Source organism: Peromyscus maniculatus, chromosome 22, assembly GCF_049852395.1.
Source record: "Peromyscus maniculatus bairdii isolate BWxNUB_F1_BW_parent chromosome 22, HU_Pman_BW_mat_3.1, whole genome shotgun sequence".
In the NCBI taxonomy this organism is placed as follows: Eukaryota; Metazoa; Chordata; class Mammalia; order Rodentia; family Cricetidae; genus Peromyscus; species Peromyscus maniculatus.
Window position 1 is genome coordinate 32,016,317 of NC_134873.1, and position 13,118 is coordinate 32,029,434.

The 13,118-nt window shown below is 48.3% G+C and overlaps 1 protein-coding gene across 2 annotated transcripts in view; it reads right to left on the bottom strand.

Moving 5' to 3' along the window:
* Positions 1-409: 409 nt before the first annotated feature.
* Positions 410-13,118, bottom strand: part of Taf1b (TATA-box binding protein associated factor, RNA polymerase I subunit B) — a 67,522-nt gene continuing 54,813 nt past the window's right edge. For both annotated transcript variants that reach the window (XM_006976616.4, XM_076559644.1), the window contains exons 10-15: positions 11,266-11,443; positions 10,652-10,698; positions 9,008-9,098; positions 2,924-2,994; positions 2,174-2,396; positions 410-812 (exon numbers count right to left, since the gene is read on the bottom strand). In XM_006976616.4, the coding sequence (XP_006976678.3) occupies positions 611-812; positions 2,174-2,396; positions 2,924-2,994; positions 9,008-9,098; positions 10,652-10,698; positions 11,266-11,443 (812 nt within the window). In that variant the 3' untranslated portion in view covers positions 410-610. The remainder of the gene's footprint in view (positions 813-2,173; positions 2,397-2,923; positions 2,995-9,007; positions 9,099-10,651; positions 10,699-11,265; positions 11,444-13,118) is intronic.

A 13,118-nucleotide genomic window follows, 5' to 3' on the forward strand; every position in this document is an offset into this window, starting at 1 on the left:
CCATCGCTCCAGCCCTATGCTCATCTTTTCTCTTGGCTTCCGGGTTTGAGATAAGCTCAGGTCTTCCCCAATCCCAGGAATCGAAGCATCCATACTGTTTTCTCATAATCCTTACACGTAGGAGGAAGTGAATGCTTATGCTGTCTAGATCTTGATCCGTCTGAATTAACTTTACAAAGAGTAAGGAATAATCTAAGTAAGAAGTAAACTCAAAGCCAATCACATTCATGCAGACTTGTAATCCCTGATTCAAAATGGAAATGCACTGAGGCCAGCCTGGGCTACAATAGGGAGTTCCAGGCTAGCCTGAGCTGCACATTGAGTTCTAGATCTGCCCTACATAGCTCGTGTTCTCATCTTGGAAAGAGAAAGTTGAGCTTTAAAATCCAATGAATACAAGTGTTCGGGGTCGTTTACATAACGTTTTAATTTTCTGAAAAAAGCTTTTATGAAAATAATTCAAAGTTCACCTATTTTACAATGCATATAGAGACACATGTCAACATGTATGTGTGTACAATAGTGTATTTCCCACAACTCCCTGGAAAGTGGCACTAAGATCCGACGCTACCCTATGGCAAGCCCTTCCAAGCAAGCGCCTCTATGGTTCTCAGTGTCTTCTTATTTTCTTGGGTCTTGATCTCTTTTTTAATTCATTGTATTTTTTTTCAAAAAGTTTCTTTTCAATTAAGCTCACTTCTTCATGGAGAACAGAGGTCTTTACTCTTAGTAAGAACGAGAAGATGCTTAGTATAAACTGGTAACTCAGAGAAAAATTGGATTCTTCATAGGTTGTCACATGTTTGCAGTAGCTAGAATGGGAAGGAAAAAAGGTAAATTATCTTTAAATAGTAATTCAGAAACTCTGGCATCCATCCACTAACCACCTCCCAAGTCCCTTTGCCAGTAGATACGGTTAAAACAGTGTTTAGGATTGTATTTAGGAGGAAAGCTTGGAAAATTTGCTGAGGCTCCTTAATTATACAAAGAGAAAACTCTTCACAGTGTCCATGATTGCTAAGCTGGAGACGGGAGGGGTCTCGCTGTAACAACCTCGATTTCTGGAATGTTTGATCTAGCCTGTAGTCATGCTTAGAGACAAGTAAACACACATCCCTTGGCCATCATTCTGAGCAGTGTGACCCATGTGTGTGTGTGCCCTAAACTCCTGAGGGTTTTTTGTTTGTTTTTTAAGGAATGAGAAACCGACAATCACTTTAGTAAACCAGCACTAACTATACTCTGTGTCCATCCTTACATCCGCAGCTAAGTGTCACCCACATCCTCACCGAGGAAACTTCTCTTTGCAGTAGATGGGGGCCAGGCCCGAAAATCACAACCAATCAAGTTGCAGAGGTGGGGAGCCCAGTCCTAATGGGCTCATCTACAAAGCGCTCCTGTACCCCAGGCTCAGGGCGCCTAGCAGAGGAGGGGCGGGGAGACTGTAAGGCGGAGGACCAGGCGTTTGCTATGAGGTTGTGTCTCCTAACGTCAGCAGCTTCACCCACAAAGTCTCACTAACACGACTGCCTAAACTCAAGCTGAACAAGGACAACAGACATGCCAAAGTGGATGGGGAGGAGAGGAGCCCGTGAGGCCTCGACACTACACAAAGAACTACAGACAACTAAGGAACGCTGAGGGCAGGAGAAACAGTCTTTCCCAGCGAAGAGCGCAGCAATCGGTCAGCCCTGAAAACGTACCTATAAGTAACACTACACACACACACACACACACACACACACACACATGCACACACACACATACACACACACACACACATACACCACACACATACACACACACACACACACACACACACACACACGCACACACACATGCACACACATGCACACACACATACATACAAGTAACACTACAAAGACTGAGCAGGGTGTGTTTATATATTTTATATATAGATATAGATAATGTATATACACACACACATATATACACATACATACATACATACATGTATGTAACAATGAAAAAAGTGCAAGGCAGTGAATCTGAAAGATAGCAAGGAGGGGTTTTGGAAAGGTCTGGAAGGAAGAAAGGGAGATAGGAAATGGCGTGATTATATAGTAACCTCAAAGAGGAAAGGAACACTCTTCAGGCAGAGCTGGAGATCTCATCACACCTCAAGCTTCTGGAGTTTTGAAAACATACGTACCTTTTGCAGAATCTCTGGGTACTGAGCCAATACAGTGAGTTCTTGGTTATCAAGGACTGGCCTTTCTTTATCAGGAGTCCCTGGAGGCTATGGCCATGGAAACAAGGGTGATCAGTGTCCTCTTCGGTCCAGTTGAACTGAAAACTCGAAGGGCCCTTCTTTTCCACCACAGGCATGGAACCAACCAGGGCACTAAATTGCTTTTGAAGATTCTTCACCATTTCTGCAGATGGAAGGCAGAAGCAAACGTCAATTCACAAGTGAGGCCTGGAGTTCATAAGAATGGACTAGTGTTGGTTCCTTAGCCTCTGGGGGTGAGGGTGGGGCGATCTGGCCTCCAACCCCGGAGCCGCCTCCTGAGGGCACACTCACACCAGCTGGTTTCATAACCGCAATAACATGCAGGTAGCATTAGGTGAGGCTGGCGCTGCATGAGGGGCCGCAGGAAGTTACTTAACAATGATTTAAAAAGAGCACCAGACCATCTCAAGACAAGCTTCCCAACAGAGCCCTCATAGTCACAGAAACGGATGATCTCAGAGTTTGCTGGGCCCTTAAGCTCAGCTATGAAGAGGCAGACAAGTTCCCAGAAGGTGGGTTTCTATGTGGTGTTTCCTTTGAAGGAGACAGACATGAGAACATCCCCATTGAGTGGGAAGCGTGCTCATGCATCGGCTTTCTGTGTGCAGACGGCTGGGGCTCCCAACTGCACTGCCGCCACCTGGAACACAGGGAACCCAGCACACTCACCTCTTCTCTTATAGGCGACTGACTTGTCGATGTGCGACCGGTAGACTGGTCTTTCGGTTTTCCAAGAATATCTGTACAAGGCAGGAAAGAAGTGGAGCAGAATGGGAGGTGACTGCCCAGACCCAGTCCAGAGACGGAGGCAGGACCCGGAGCTCAGGGGCTCTGGGCATTGGTCTGCAGCCTCTCAGCAGCGCTTCCATCCAGAAGGAAGCACCCGGGAGAGCCGGGCAGGGAGAGCCGGGCAGGGAGAGCCGGGCAGGGAGAGCCGGGCAGCGAGGGCCGGGCAGGGAGGGCCGGGCAGGGAGAGCCGGGCAGGGAGAGCCGGGCAGGGAGGGCCGGGCAGGGAGGGCCGGGCAGGGAGGGCCGGGCAGGGAGGGCCGGGCAGGGAGGGCCGGGCAGGGAGAGCCGGGCAGGGAGAGCCGGGCAGGGAGAGCCGGGCAGGGAGAGCCGGGCAGGGAGAGCCGGGCAGGGAGAGCCGGGCAGGGAGAGCCGGCCGGTGTCATGCTCCTTGTAGGAGACAAGGACCCTTCAGGAGCCATTATACAGAACACAGGAGAGACGTTTCCATCACCGCACACCCCCTTGCTGTTTACTCACTGCTGTCCTCCTGCCTCCGCCCCATGCTCATCACTGAGGGCTGCCCTCAGAAATCCGATTTTGAAAACTCATACAAAATAGACAGTGCCAGTCTCTCTGGCACACAGTGTCAGGAAATCTACCCTCTTCCTGGTGAGAAGAAGGAAGGATCCAAATTCTAGCACGCCAGACCTAAGAACATCCCTTCGCCGAGGCAACCTGATCTTGTCTAGGGAAGGCCAGTCAGGTGTGTTCATTGTAGAGGGTGCTGGGCTGAGCTGGTCCACAGGGTCCCTACCCCCACCCCAGGGCATAGGCTAAGTGCTATCTGCATTCCTGCGGGTGACTAGTGACCACAAATGAACAGTGACATAACCATTTCTGGTCCAGGCAGTTAGTAAACTGCCCAGGAGGGGCTGCTGGTGTGGGACCAGATATCAACATGTTTCCAAGCTCCTGTTCATCCTCCCTGTGCTTCCCAAAGTAGGAGACTTCCAGAAACTGCAATAAAAAAATTCACTCTGATGCAGGCCACTTTAAAAAAAAAAAAAAAAAAAGACACCATAACAGCAGAGGTCAGAGGGTCTGGTCTGCTTCTGCAAGTGTCCAGCAGCCCGAGTGACCATGGAGGTTCTGGAAGGCAAGGGCTGTCTCGTCTCCTTTATGCCCTCGAGGGCACACAGTAGGCATTCAACTGAAGTGTTTGTTAATATGGAACAGATGAATAAATAAGCCAACAAACACGTTTAGCATCTGTACCCTGTTTCCTACTCTTAAAGGGCTGTTACAAGAGTAATCTGCATCATATTTGCTGGGCCTGGAGGGTGGTTGCACACACCTTTAATCCCAGTGCTCAGAATGCAGAGGTGAGGTGAGTTCCACACCAGCCAGGACTATGTGGTGAAACCATCTCAAAGCAAAAACAAAAAAAGATAATATGTTTTGCTATGTGCTGCCAGGAGTGGTGGTACAGCCCTATAATCTCAATACTCAAGAAGTAGAAGAATTAGGAGTTCAAGACTAGCCTGAGCTACATGGTGAATTTGAGGCCAATCAGGGTTACATGAAATTCTGTCTTAATAACAAGAAAAACAACCACCAAATTATACTGTACAAACCCTATGCAGTCATTAGGTGTGGCATATCCAGTTCTTGGCGAAGTGCCTGGCTCAGAGGTACTCATGAAACAACCAGAACTTTCTGGAAAAGACACTAAGGAGCAGGAAGCCAGAAACACAAATGTCTCCATTTACCTATAAAACTCCCCTCATTCTTAAGTGTTAGTTAAGAAAACATATGTATTAAAGAAATGCTCAACATCCTTAGTCATCAGAGAAATGCAAATAAAAACGACTCTGAGATACCACCTTACACCTGTCAGAATGACTATGATCAAAAACACTAATGACAGTCTGTGTTGGAGAGGATGTGGAGCAAGGGGAACACTCCTCCACTGTTGGTGGGAGTGCAAACTTGTACAACCACCATGGAAATCAGTATGGCGGTTTCTCAGAAAACTGGGAATTGATCTACCTCAAGACCCAGCCATACCACTCTTGGGCATATACCCAAGGAATGCTCAATCATACCACAAAGATACATGCTCAACTATGTTCATAGCATCACTATTCTTAATAGCCAGAACCTGGAAACAACCTAGATGCCCGTCGACTAAAGAATGGATTAAGAAAATGTGGTACACCATGAAACTTGCAGGCAAATGGAACGAGAAAATATCCTGAGTGAGGTAACCCAGACCCAGAAGGACAACCATGGTATGTACTCACTCATAAGTGGATACTAGATATAAGGCAAAGGACAATCAGACTGCAACCCACAGATCCAGGGAGGCTACCTAGCAGGGAGAACCCTAGGATTAGTGTGGCTTATAATAAGTTTTGGTTTTGCCCAATCACTGGGCATGCTTTAGTGAAACATTTCACTATTAGGATAAGAATTTGTACTGTATCAAGCTGATGAAAGGATATACTGGCTGTACTTTCAGGAGGGGGGGCTAAAATCTTTTTAGATTATGGATTAGCCTATAGAAAAATGTCTGCCATAAATCAAACGGTGAAGGGGAAGATAAATAGGAATCCCACTTACACAACTTAAGTAAAACATAGCTCTCTGAACAGACGAAGATAGGTTTCTTCTGTATCCCAGAATCTAATCAATATTTATATGTATAATTCAGCTATTATTTGGCTTAAAAGGGCTTATTGGGAAATGTTATCATTTTTACCATTTCCTACAGAGAAAATATTTTCCAGTTTCAAATAACTCTGGACTTTGGAATTATAACCTGTTTTTTTTTGTTTGTTTGGTTGGTTTTGTTTTTTTGAGACAGGGTGTCTCTGTATAGCTTTGTGCCTTTCCTGGAACTCACTCTGTAGCCCAGGCTGGCCTGGAACTCACAGAGATCTACCTGCCTCTGCCTCCTGAGTGCTGGGATTAAAGGAATGCACCACCACTGCCCAGCTATAACCTGTTTTTATGCTAAAAAAAAAAAAATTAAGTGGAAAATGCTGAAGGACCACTGAACTTGATGTTGTATTTACATATCTATATCAGTATAAAATAATGATTAGAAATGTCTGTTTAAAAAGGTGAAGTGCAAATGTAAATATAACAAGAAGTTGTAGATTTTCAACACTGCACACAAACTCCTTTGTTACAAATAAATATTTATGCTTCTAAAAAAACACTGTACACACAGACTGTTTAGTAATGTTAGGATTAAGTAACAAATATCACTTTACCCAATTTAAGAACTGAGATTTTTCTCAAAGAGTAAAAAAATTCAAATTAGCTGGGCATGGTGGCGCACACCTTTAACCCCAGCACTCAGCAGGCAGAGGCAGGCGGATCTCTATGAGTTCAAGGCCAGCCTGGTCTACAGAGCCAGTTCTAGGACAGCAGAGCTACACGGAGAAATCTTGTCTTGAAACAAAAACAACACATCAGTGAGCTGGTCATTTAGCTCTATGGTGAGTGTGGTTCTCTAAGACATCTTAAAATTATCATTTATTTTTTAAGTGATAAATGTAACAAGGACCCCATATGGTCACGTCCTCAGGAACACCCACTACCAAGCTTTCCTTAGGAGCTGGGTCTAGATGGGTATTTCTTGTGCACTGATAAAGAAGACCTAGACAAGTGGCTACCACCACAATCAAGGAGGCATCCCTGCCACCCAGGGCCACATGCCCCAAAGATGGGACAGGCAGGGACCGAGGATGACAAAGTTCCAGCTGTTGGACGCCCTCCTGCAATGGGTCTCCTCCAGACGTCTGCCCCCATTTGCCTGCTTCTCCAGCACACAAAGGTTCCCAAAGAGACACACAAAGGCCTGCGTTTCTAGCTAGACCCTCTACATGCTTCCCTCCTCTTTTCACTGTTTGAAAAAAAGGATCAAGGTATAATTTCCATATAATGAAACCCCTTTCAGGGAACTTCCAATTAGCATTCACACACAGCTGTGTAATCACGGCTGTGACTAATACACACAACAGCCCCATGGCTCCAAAGGCCAGGGCCCTTTGTAGTGGATCCTTCACACACCCTTGACCTTGGGCAACCACGGTCCTTATCCTGCAAGCCCGGCCATTTTGAGAATGTGATATAAATAGACTGCTATGGTGTGCAACCTCTGGGCCCTCGCTTAGCATGCAAGACATTAGGAGTCACTGCTGGCTGGATGGGCAGGCTCTGGTTTGTGCTCTCAGTGGGCTGCATGGCGGGATATGCCAGTCACTGTCTCATCACTAGCAAAAGTCACAACAAACATTCCATAGGGACTTCTGCGTGAACGTACGTACCACTTTGCACTCCTATGCTTGGTGTGCGTGATTCTAGTTTGAAAGTGACCCCTTCAACGACACCGGCATCTTTTCTTGTATGTCCTGTACGTCTTCAGTTTTTCATTTGAAAAATCGAGTTGTTTTCCTATTTTTATGAATTCTTTATAGTTTATAGATGAAAATCTCTCATCATACATGTGATCTTCAACCATTCTCTTTCTCTCTCTTGGGTTTTTTTTTTTTTTTTTTTTTTCTGCTTCCCAAGATAGGGTTTCTCTATGCAGCCCTGACTGTCCTGGAACTCACTCTGTAGACCAGGCTGGCTTTGAACTCAGAGATCTGCCTGCCTCTGCTTTTCAACTGCTGGGATTGAAGGCGTGCACCACTGTGCCCAGTCTTCAACTGCTTTCTCTAAGACTAGGCTTTGTTTTCTCTTAATTACCTTTGAAGAAATTGTTCCCTCTATAGTCCAGTTTCCAATTTCTCCTTTATGGATCATGCTTTTGATGTAACTAAGAAAATTCTGCCTAACCCAGGAGATCAGCAAGCCTTCCCTTCCCTCTCTTCTTCCGTGGTGTGCACATGTGCATGTGTGTGTAGGCCAGAGGTCAACCTCAGGAGCCCCTTCAACTTGTTTTTTGAGGACCTGGGGCTTAGGCTAGACTGGGTGGCCGGCAAGCCCTTGGGATCCTCCTGTCTCTGTCTCTCCAGTGCTGGGTTCCAGGTGTGCACTCAGCACATCTGGCTCTTTACATGGGTGCTGGGGATTGAACTCACGACCTAATGCTTGCTGGCTGTGCCATCTCCGCCAGCCCAGCAATGAGTTCTTCTACATGTGCTTCTAGACTTTCACCCAGGCTCTTCTCAGCCCTGCGTAAGCTGGCGGCTCCTGAGCTGGTTAAACTACTGTTTTTACCAGCGTTTTTCATGACCTCATGCGAAACACCACGATCAACTTTAGAAAATGCAGGGATGACCATCTCACAGCCCAAAAGATGATGCCCAGAGCAAAAGGGAGGTCTGGGCTCCATCCCTTGTAGTAAACAAACACATAAAATAATAAATAATTCATACTGCAGGATTAGAATTAGTTATATGCCTCAAAGTACTGGCATTTAGCTACATCAGGGGAGTATTTTGTAATCAAAAGGAGTAAGTCTACTTAAAAGAATCCATTTTCCAGGGAGACACTAGGTCCCAGGGCTGTCCAGTGGATCCCGTACCAGAGCCGTCCTCTCCACAAGGTATGATAGTGCTCTCTCTCTCTCTCTCTCTCTCTCTCTCTCTCTCTCTCTCTCTCTCTCTCTCTCTCTCTCACACACACACACACACACACACACACACACACAGGCGGTGGCAGCCTCCACTAACCAGTGTTGGTCACTGCCCCTGATGTGTGGGCACAGAGCCCCTGAGCATGCTGAACGCCTGCCCCTTGGTGTCATCCATGACAACCCATTTTCACATGAACCTCTATTTCCTGCCTTCCCTTAAAGAAAGGAACAACTAGAATGTACATGGCCAACATTTCCAGAGAAAGGTCACATGCTGCCAAGCATGCACTGATGAGTGCAGAGAGACACAGAGAGACACGGGCAGGAGAGGCAGAGGTGGGGGATGGGGCAGGAGAGGCAGAGGTGGGGGACACGGGCAGGAGAGGCAGAGGTGGGGGATGGGGCAGGAGAGGCAGAGGTGGGGGACATACTTGGCCCTCGCTTCCTCCCATTTTCGTCTTTTCTCATCAAAAGTTTTCTTCATAACCTGGTACCATTTTCTGAACTCAAACTGCGGCTTGTCTGAAAGAGATGAGATCCGTGCTTAGCAGTGGAATCCATCCATCACAGTGACGCATCATCACACCCGAGGTCATTCCCAAGGACAACATCCATGGCAGCGCATGGAGAGCAGGAGAGAGCCTCGGTCTCCACACCGGCGCTCCATGCCACCTGTCCCTCTGCCCACGAGACCACCCTGAAATCTTTTTAGTTTCTCCTCGGCTTCAAGGGCTTTCTGCTGCCTCCTGGAGAAGGCTGCTGCACAAATCTTTCCAACTGGCCGGTCTCAGCAAACAGTGCAGCTGCATAGGCCGTACAGCAGAGAGGAGGCCATGCAAAGGACTGGAAAGGCCGAGGGCAGCTGAGAGTTGAGTCAACTCAAGTTCTCGGGCCCCAGGCTCCTCACGAGACAGGGGTGAAGGGGACGGAGGGGTGAAGGGGAGGGAGGGGCGGTACCCAGGGCAGTGGAGAGCACAGACACAAGCCTTGTGCTGTTGATGGGAAAGTCAAAGCGCTCTCTTAGCCACATCGACACAACTGGCCTTCACCTCTAGCACTGAAGGAGCATCAGAGGACGTCTAGTTCAACCTATGTGCGTGTTACTGTGAGCACTGGACAGAAAGAAGCGTCTCACTTCACACACATAATGGAAAACGCATGAACCGAGAATATTAACCCCAAACTCCTAAAACCAATGACCAAAAATCTTTCTACAAACGGAAGCCACACCTGAATTTAAGTATTCATATAGACACAAAACCCGCACTGAGTCACTCTTGGCTGCTAACTGTGTTCCACATCAAAGATAAACTCTCAAAAAGCAAGTATGAACTGAACCTGGCGGCACTGGACTGTAACCCAGTTACTTGGGAGGCTGAAGCAGGAGGATCATAAATCACGTACAAAGCGACACAAACATGGGCAGCTTAGCCAGACCTTGTCTTAAAATAAAAAAGCAAAAAGAGGCTGGGGGTACAGTTCAGGGTAAGAGAGCTGGCCAAGGCACGTGTGAAGCCCTGCATTCAATCCACAGCAGCTGTCTGTCTGTCTGTCACTTACAAAGTGCACGCCAGCCCATCATCTAAGGGTTGATAAACAGCGGCAGTCTAGCAGGGACAGACAGACGCAGGCCATCGGTTATAATCCCATGTGCTAAGTATCCAGGGGAGTCTGCCAGAAGCCATGGTGGCAGGCAGGATCAGCTCGGGCTCTGGAAAAGGGCGGGGGTTGGAGTGAGGGTGTGGAGTGAGGGGTGAGGGGTGTGGGGTGAGGGGTGAGGGGTGTAGGATGAGGGATGTGGGGTGAGGGGTGTGGGGTGAGGGGTGAGGGGTTTGGGGTGAGGGGTTTGGGGTGATGGGCTGGTCTGGCGAGCGAGCAAGAATTAACAACAGGTGGTCCTGAACCCAAGAGAAACCTCCCACATTTCCTGCAGCCAGACATAACAACGAGATCTAGAGACGGAAAGGACAGCACAAGACCCAGTGCACACACGGACACGCGTGTGCGTGACTGTCCATCGCTGTCCTCACATCATCCACAACCACGCTGAACCGACCGACACAAAACCCACGTACCTTCTCTGTGTTTTTCATTATACGCCTCAGCAAGACCAGAGTAAGACCTGGGGATGACAAGACACAAGGCAACGTCTTTAGACGGCATGTGGCTGGACGTTCATTTTTTATTTTATTTTGGTTTTCTGAGACAGGGTCTCACTATGTAGCTCTGTGTAGCCCAGGCTGGCCTTGAGTTTACAGAGATCCGCCTGTCTCTGTCTCCCAAGTGCTAGGATTAAAGGAGTGCCCCGCCACACCCAGCTTGGACAGCTAATGCCAACTTCTGAGGAGAAGGCGCTAAGCTGGAAAGGCAGTCACTGTCCTGGCGAAGACAGAGACCTTCGATCCTGGGGACTTCTAAGAGGATGACACTGCAAAGCACCTTTCTGAGAGATGTGCTGCCAGGGGCCTAAAGGCGTCCTGATACGGTGCCAGATTGTTCTTTATAATGTGCGATGATGTTTTAAAAATCAGAAATGTGTGGGAGAACATGATGATGAGAAATGCTGCTAGCCCAGAATCAGGCACGACCAGCCGCCTGTGGCCACAGCACAGCGGACTCCACATTCTGCGGAGGAAACACAGGGTCCCCGCAATCGGGGAACTAGCAGAAGCACCTGCCGTGGACTCACCACTCTAACTTGTCATCCAGCAAAAAGAGCAGTTTCAACGCGACCACGATGACAGCCACAGCCTGCACATCGTATCTAACTGTCCTTTTCTTTTTGGCGATAGGGTCAAAGGTCAGAAAATCCACTTCTCCGATTCCAGTCATCTTCACCACTTGGCAGGTTAAGCTGTGCATTTCGTCTGTTGGAAAACGAAACAGTCGAACACAGGTTACATTACCTGGCTCGCCAGGCCACAGTAGTGTGCATGTTCATAAAGCATCTGTGCACATCTGCTTTGTTCGTAAGGCAGGAGCTTGCTGTATAGCGCCGACTGGCCTCGAACTCAATGACTCTAATGGAAGTGGGTTATAGGCTTGCAGCCCCTTACCCAGCAACCTTTTATTGAAAACATGATGCCATGCAGGACTTTGGAGAGCAATACTTGATAAAATACTAAAAGATGAGGCCAGTGTAGAAACAGAAATGGGTGAATCCTGGCAAGTCCTACTTGACTTCCTAAAACATTTATGCGTGGGGCACACTGGGTCTCATGGCAGACAGGCACATACCAGCTTTGTGCTGCCCCACACATGTGCCTCTACAGCAGGGGACACTTACCGTGTGTGTAGAACGGACCTCCAGACAGCACATGGCTGTTGGGTGCCACGGTGAGCCCTGGAGGCTCACACACTCTCAGCGACATGCTGTGCTTTCCCCGAGAAACTGTGCATTCAGCACAGGCCATATGAACGGTAGGAAAGCCCTACGACGTGAGACTTAAAACCTGAAACCCTAGGGCCTTCCCAATCAGGAGCCACATGATCAGAGTCACACAGCCTCAGCTTCTGCACCTTTTTTTTTTTTTTTCCTTAAAGGACAGGGTTTTGCTGTGTAGCTTAGGTTTGGGATTACAGGCATGAACCACTAGACCTAGCCAAAGCCTCCTCATTTGTGAAGTGGGTTATGAGAGAATAAAGTGAGATTAAATATGTTGTTATACAGAGGGATATTCTTTGAAAGTTCTAAGTTGTATAGGAAACTCCTCACTGGCCTACATATAACAGGTGCACCACAGCCTCCTAACTGAAGGAAACAGCCTCTGAAGAGAAGCATGTAGCTCACAGAATCGACACGGGTCTCGGTTCACTGACCTCTCCCTGCACAGAGCAGACGGCACAGGGGAAAAGCGGACCCTACCCTTACTAGGTCCGTGTGACCTCAGACGCGTTACCCGACCTGAGCCACGACCCTGTCTTCTAGTCATGAATGTGACGCGGACTAACCTGCCTAAAGCACCGGGGTCAGTGCTGGCGGCCCCCATCCCCATCTGTCCTCGCCATTACGACCGTCCCTGCTCCCTCGTGAGCCGGGCTCCCGTCTGCTCACCCCGGTGAAGGTGAGACCATCAGCTCATACTCCTGATCAAGAACTCATGAAAACTGTCGGCTCCCGGACCCAGCAGGTCTCAAATTTCCCCAAGCCTGCACGGTCACCTGCCTCTGTCTGCACAGCTCTCTGGTCCCCTCACCTCCACAGTTCTCCCCCCATTTCGTATCAGCAGCTTCTCGGGCTGGTTTTCACGTCACAGGTTGTGGCTATACCAACGGCTTCTCAGAAGACCTGGGTAACACCAGCAGACTTCCCCAGGCAGCCCTGTCTCGGTGCTAAGGTTCCCCCAAGACTTCCTTCATGGACCGATGGTTTGTAATCTGAATGCCAACACACAGAGACTGTCCCGTCGTAATCGGAACTGCTGCTTCCCCTCACCTGCTACACTAGGAACCCAACACAGGCCACCTCAACAAAGCAGGAGAAGGGAAGTGACATGAGCGTGGTGACTCAGCAACAGTCACTCCGAGGCTGAGCACGGTGAC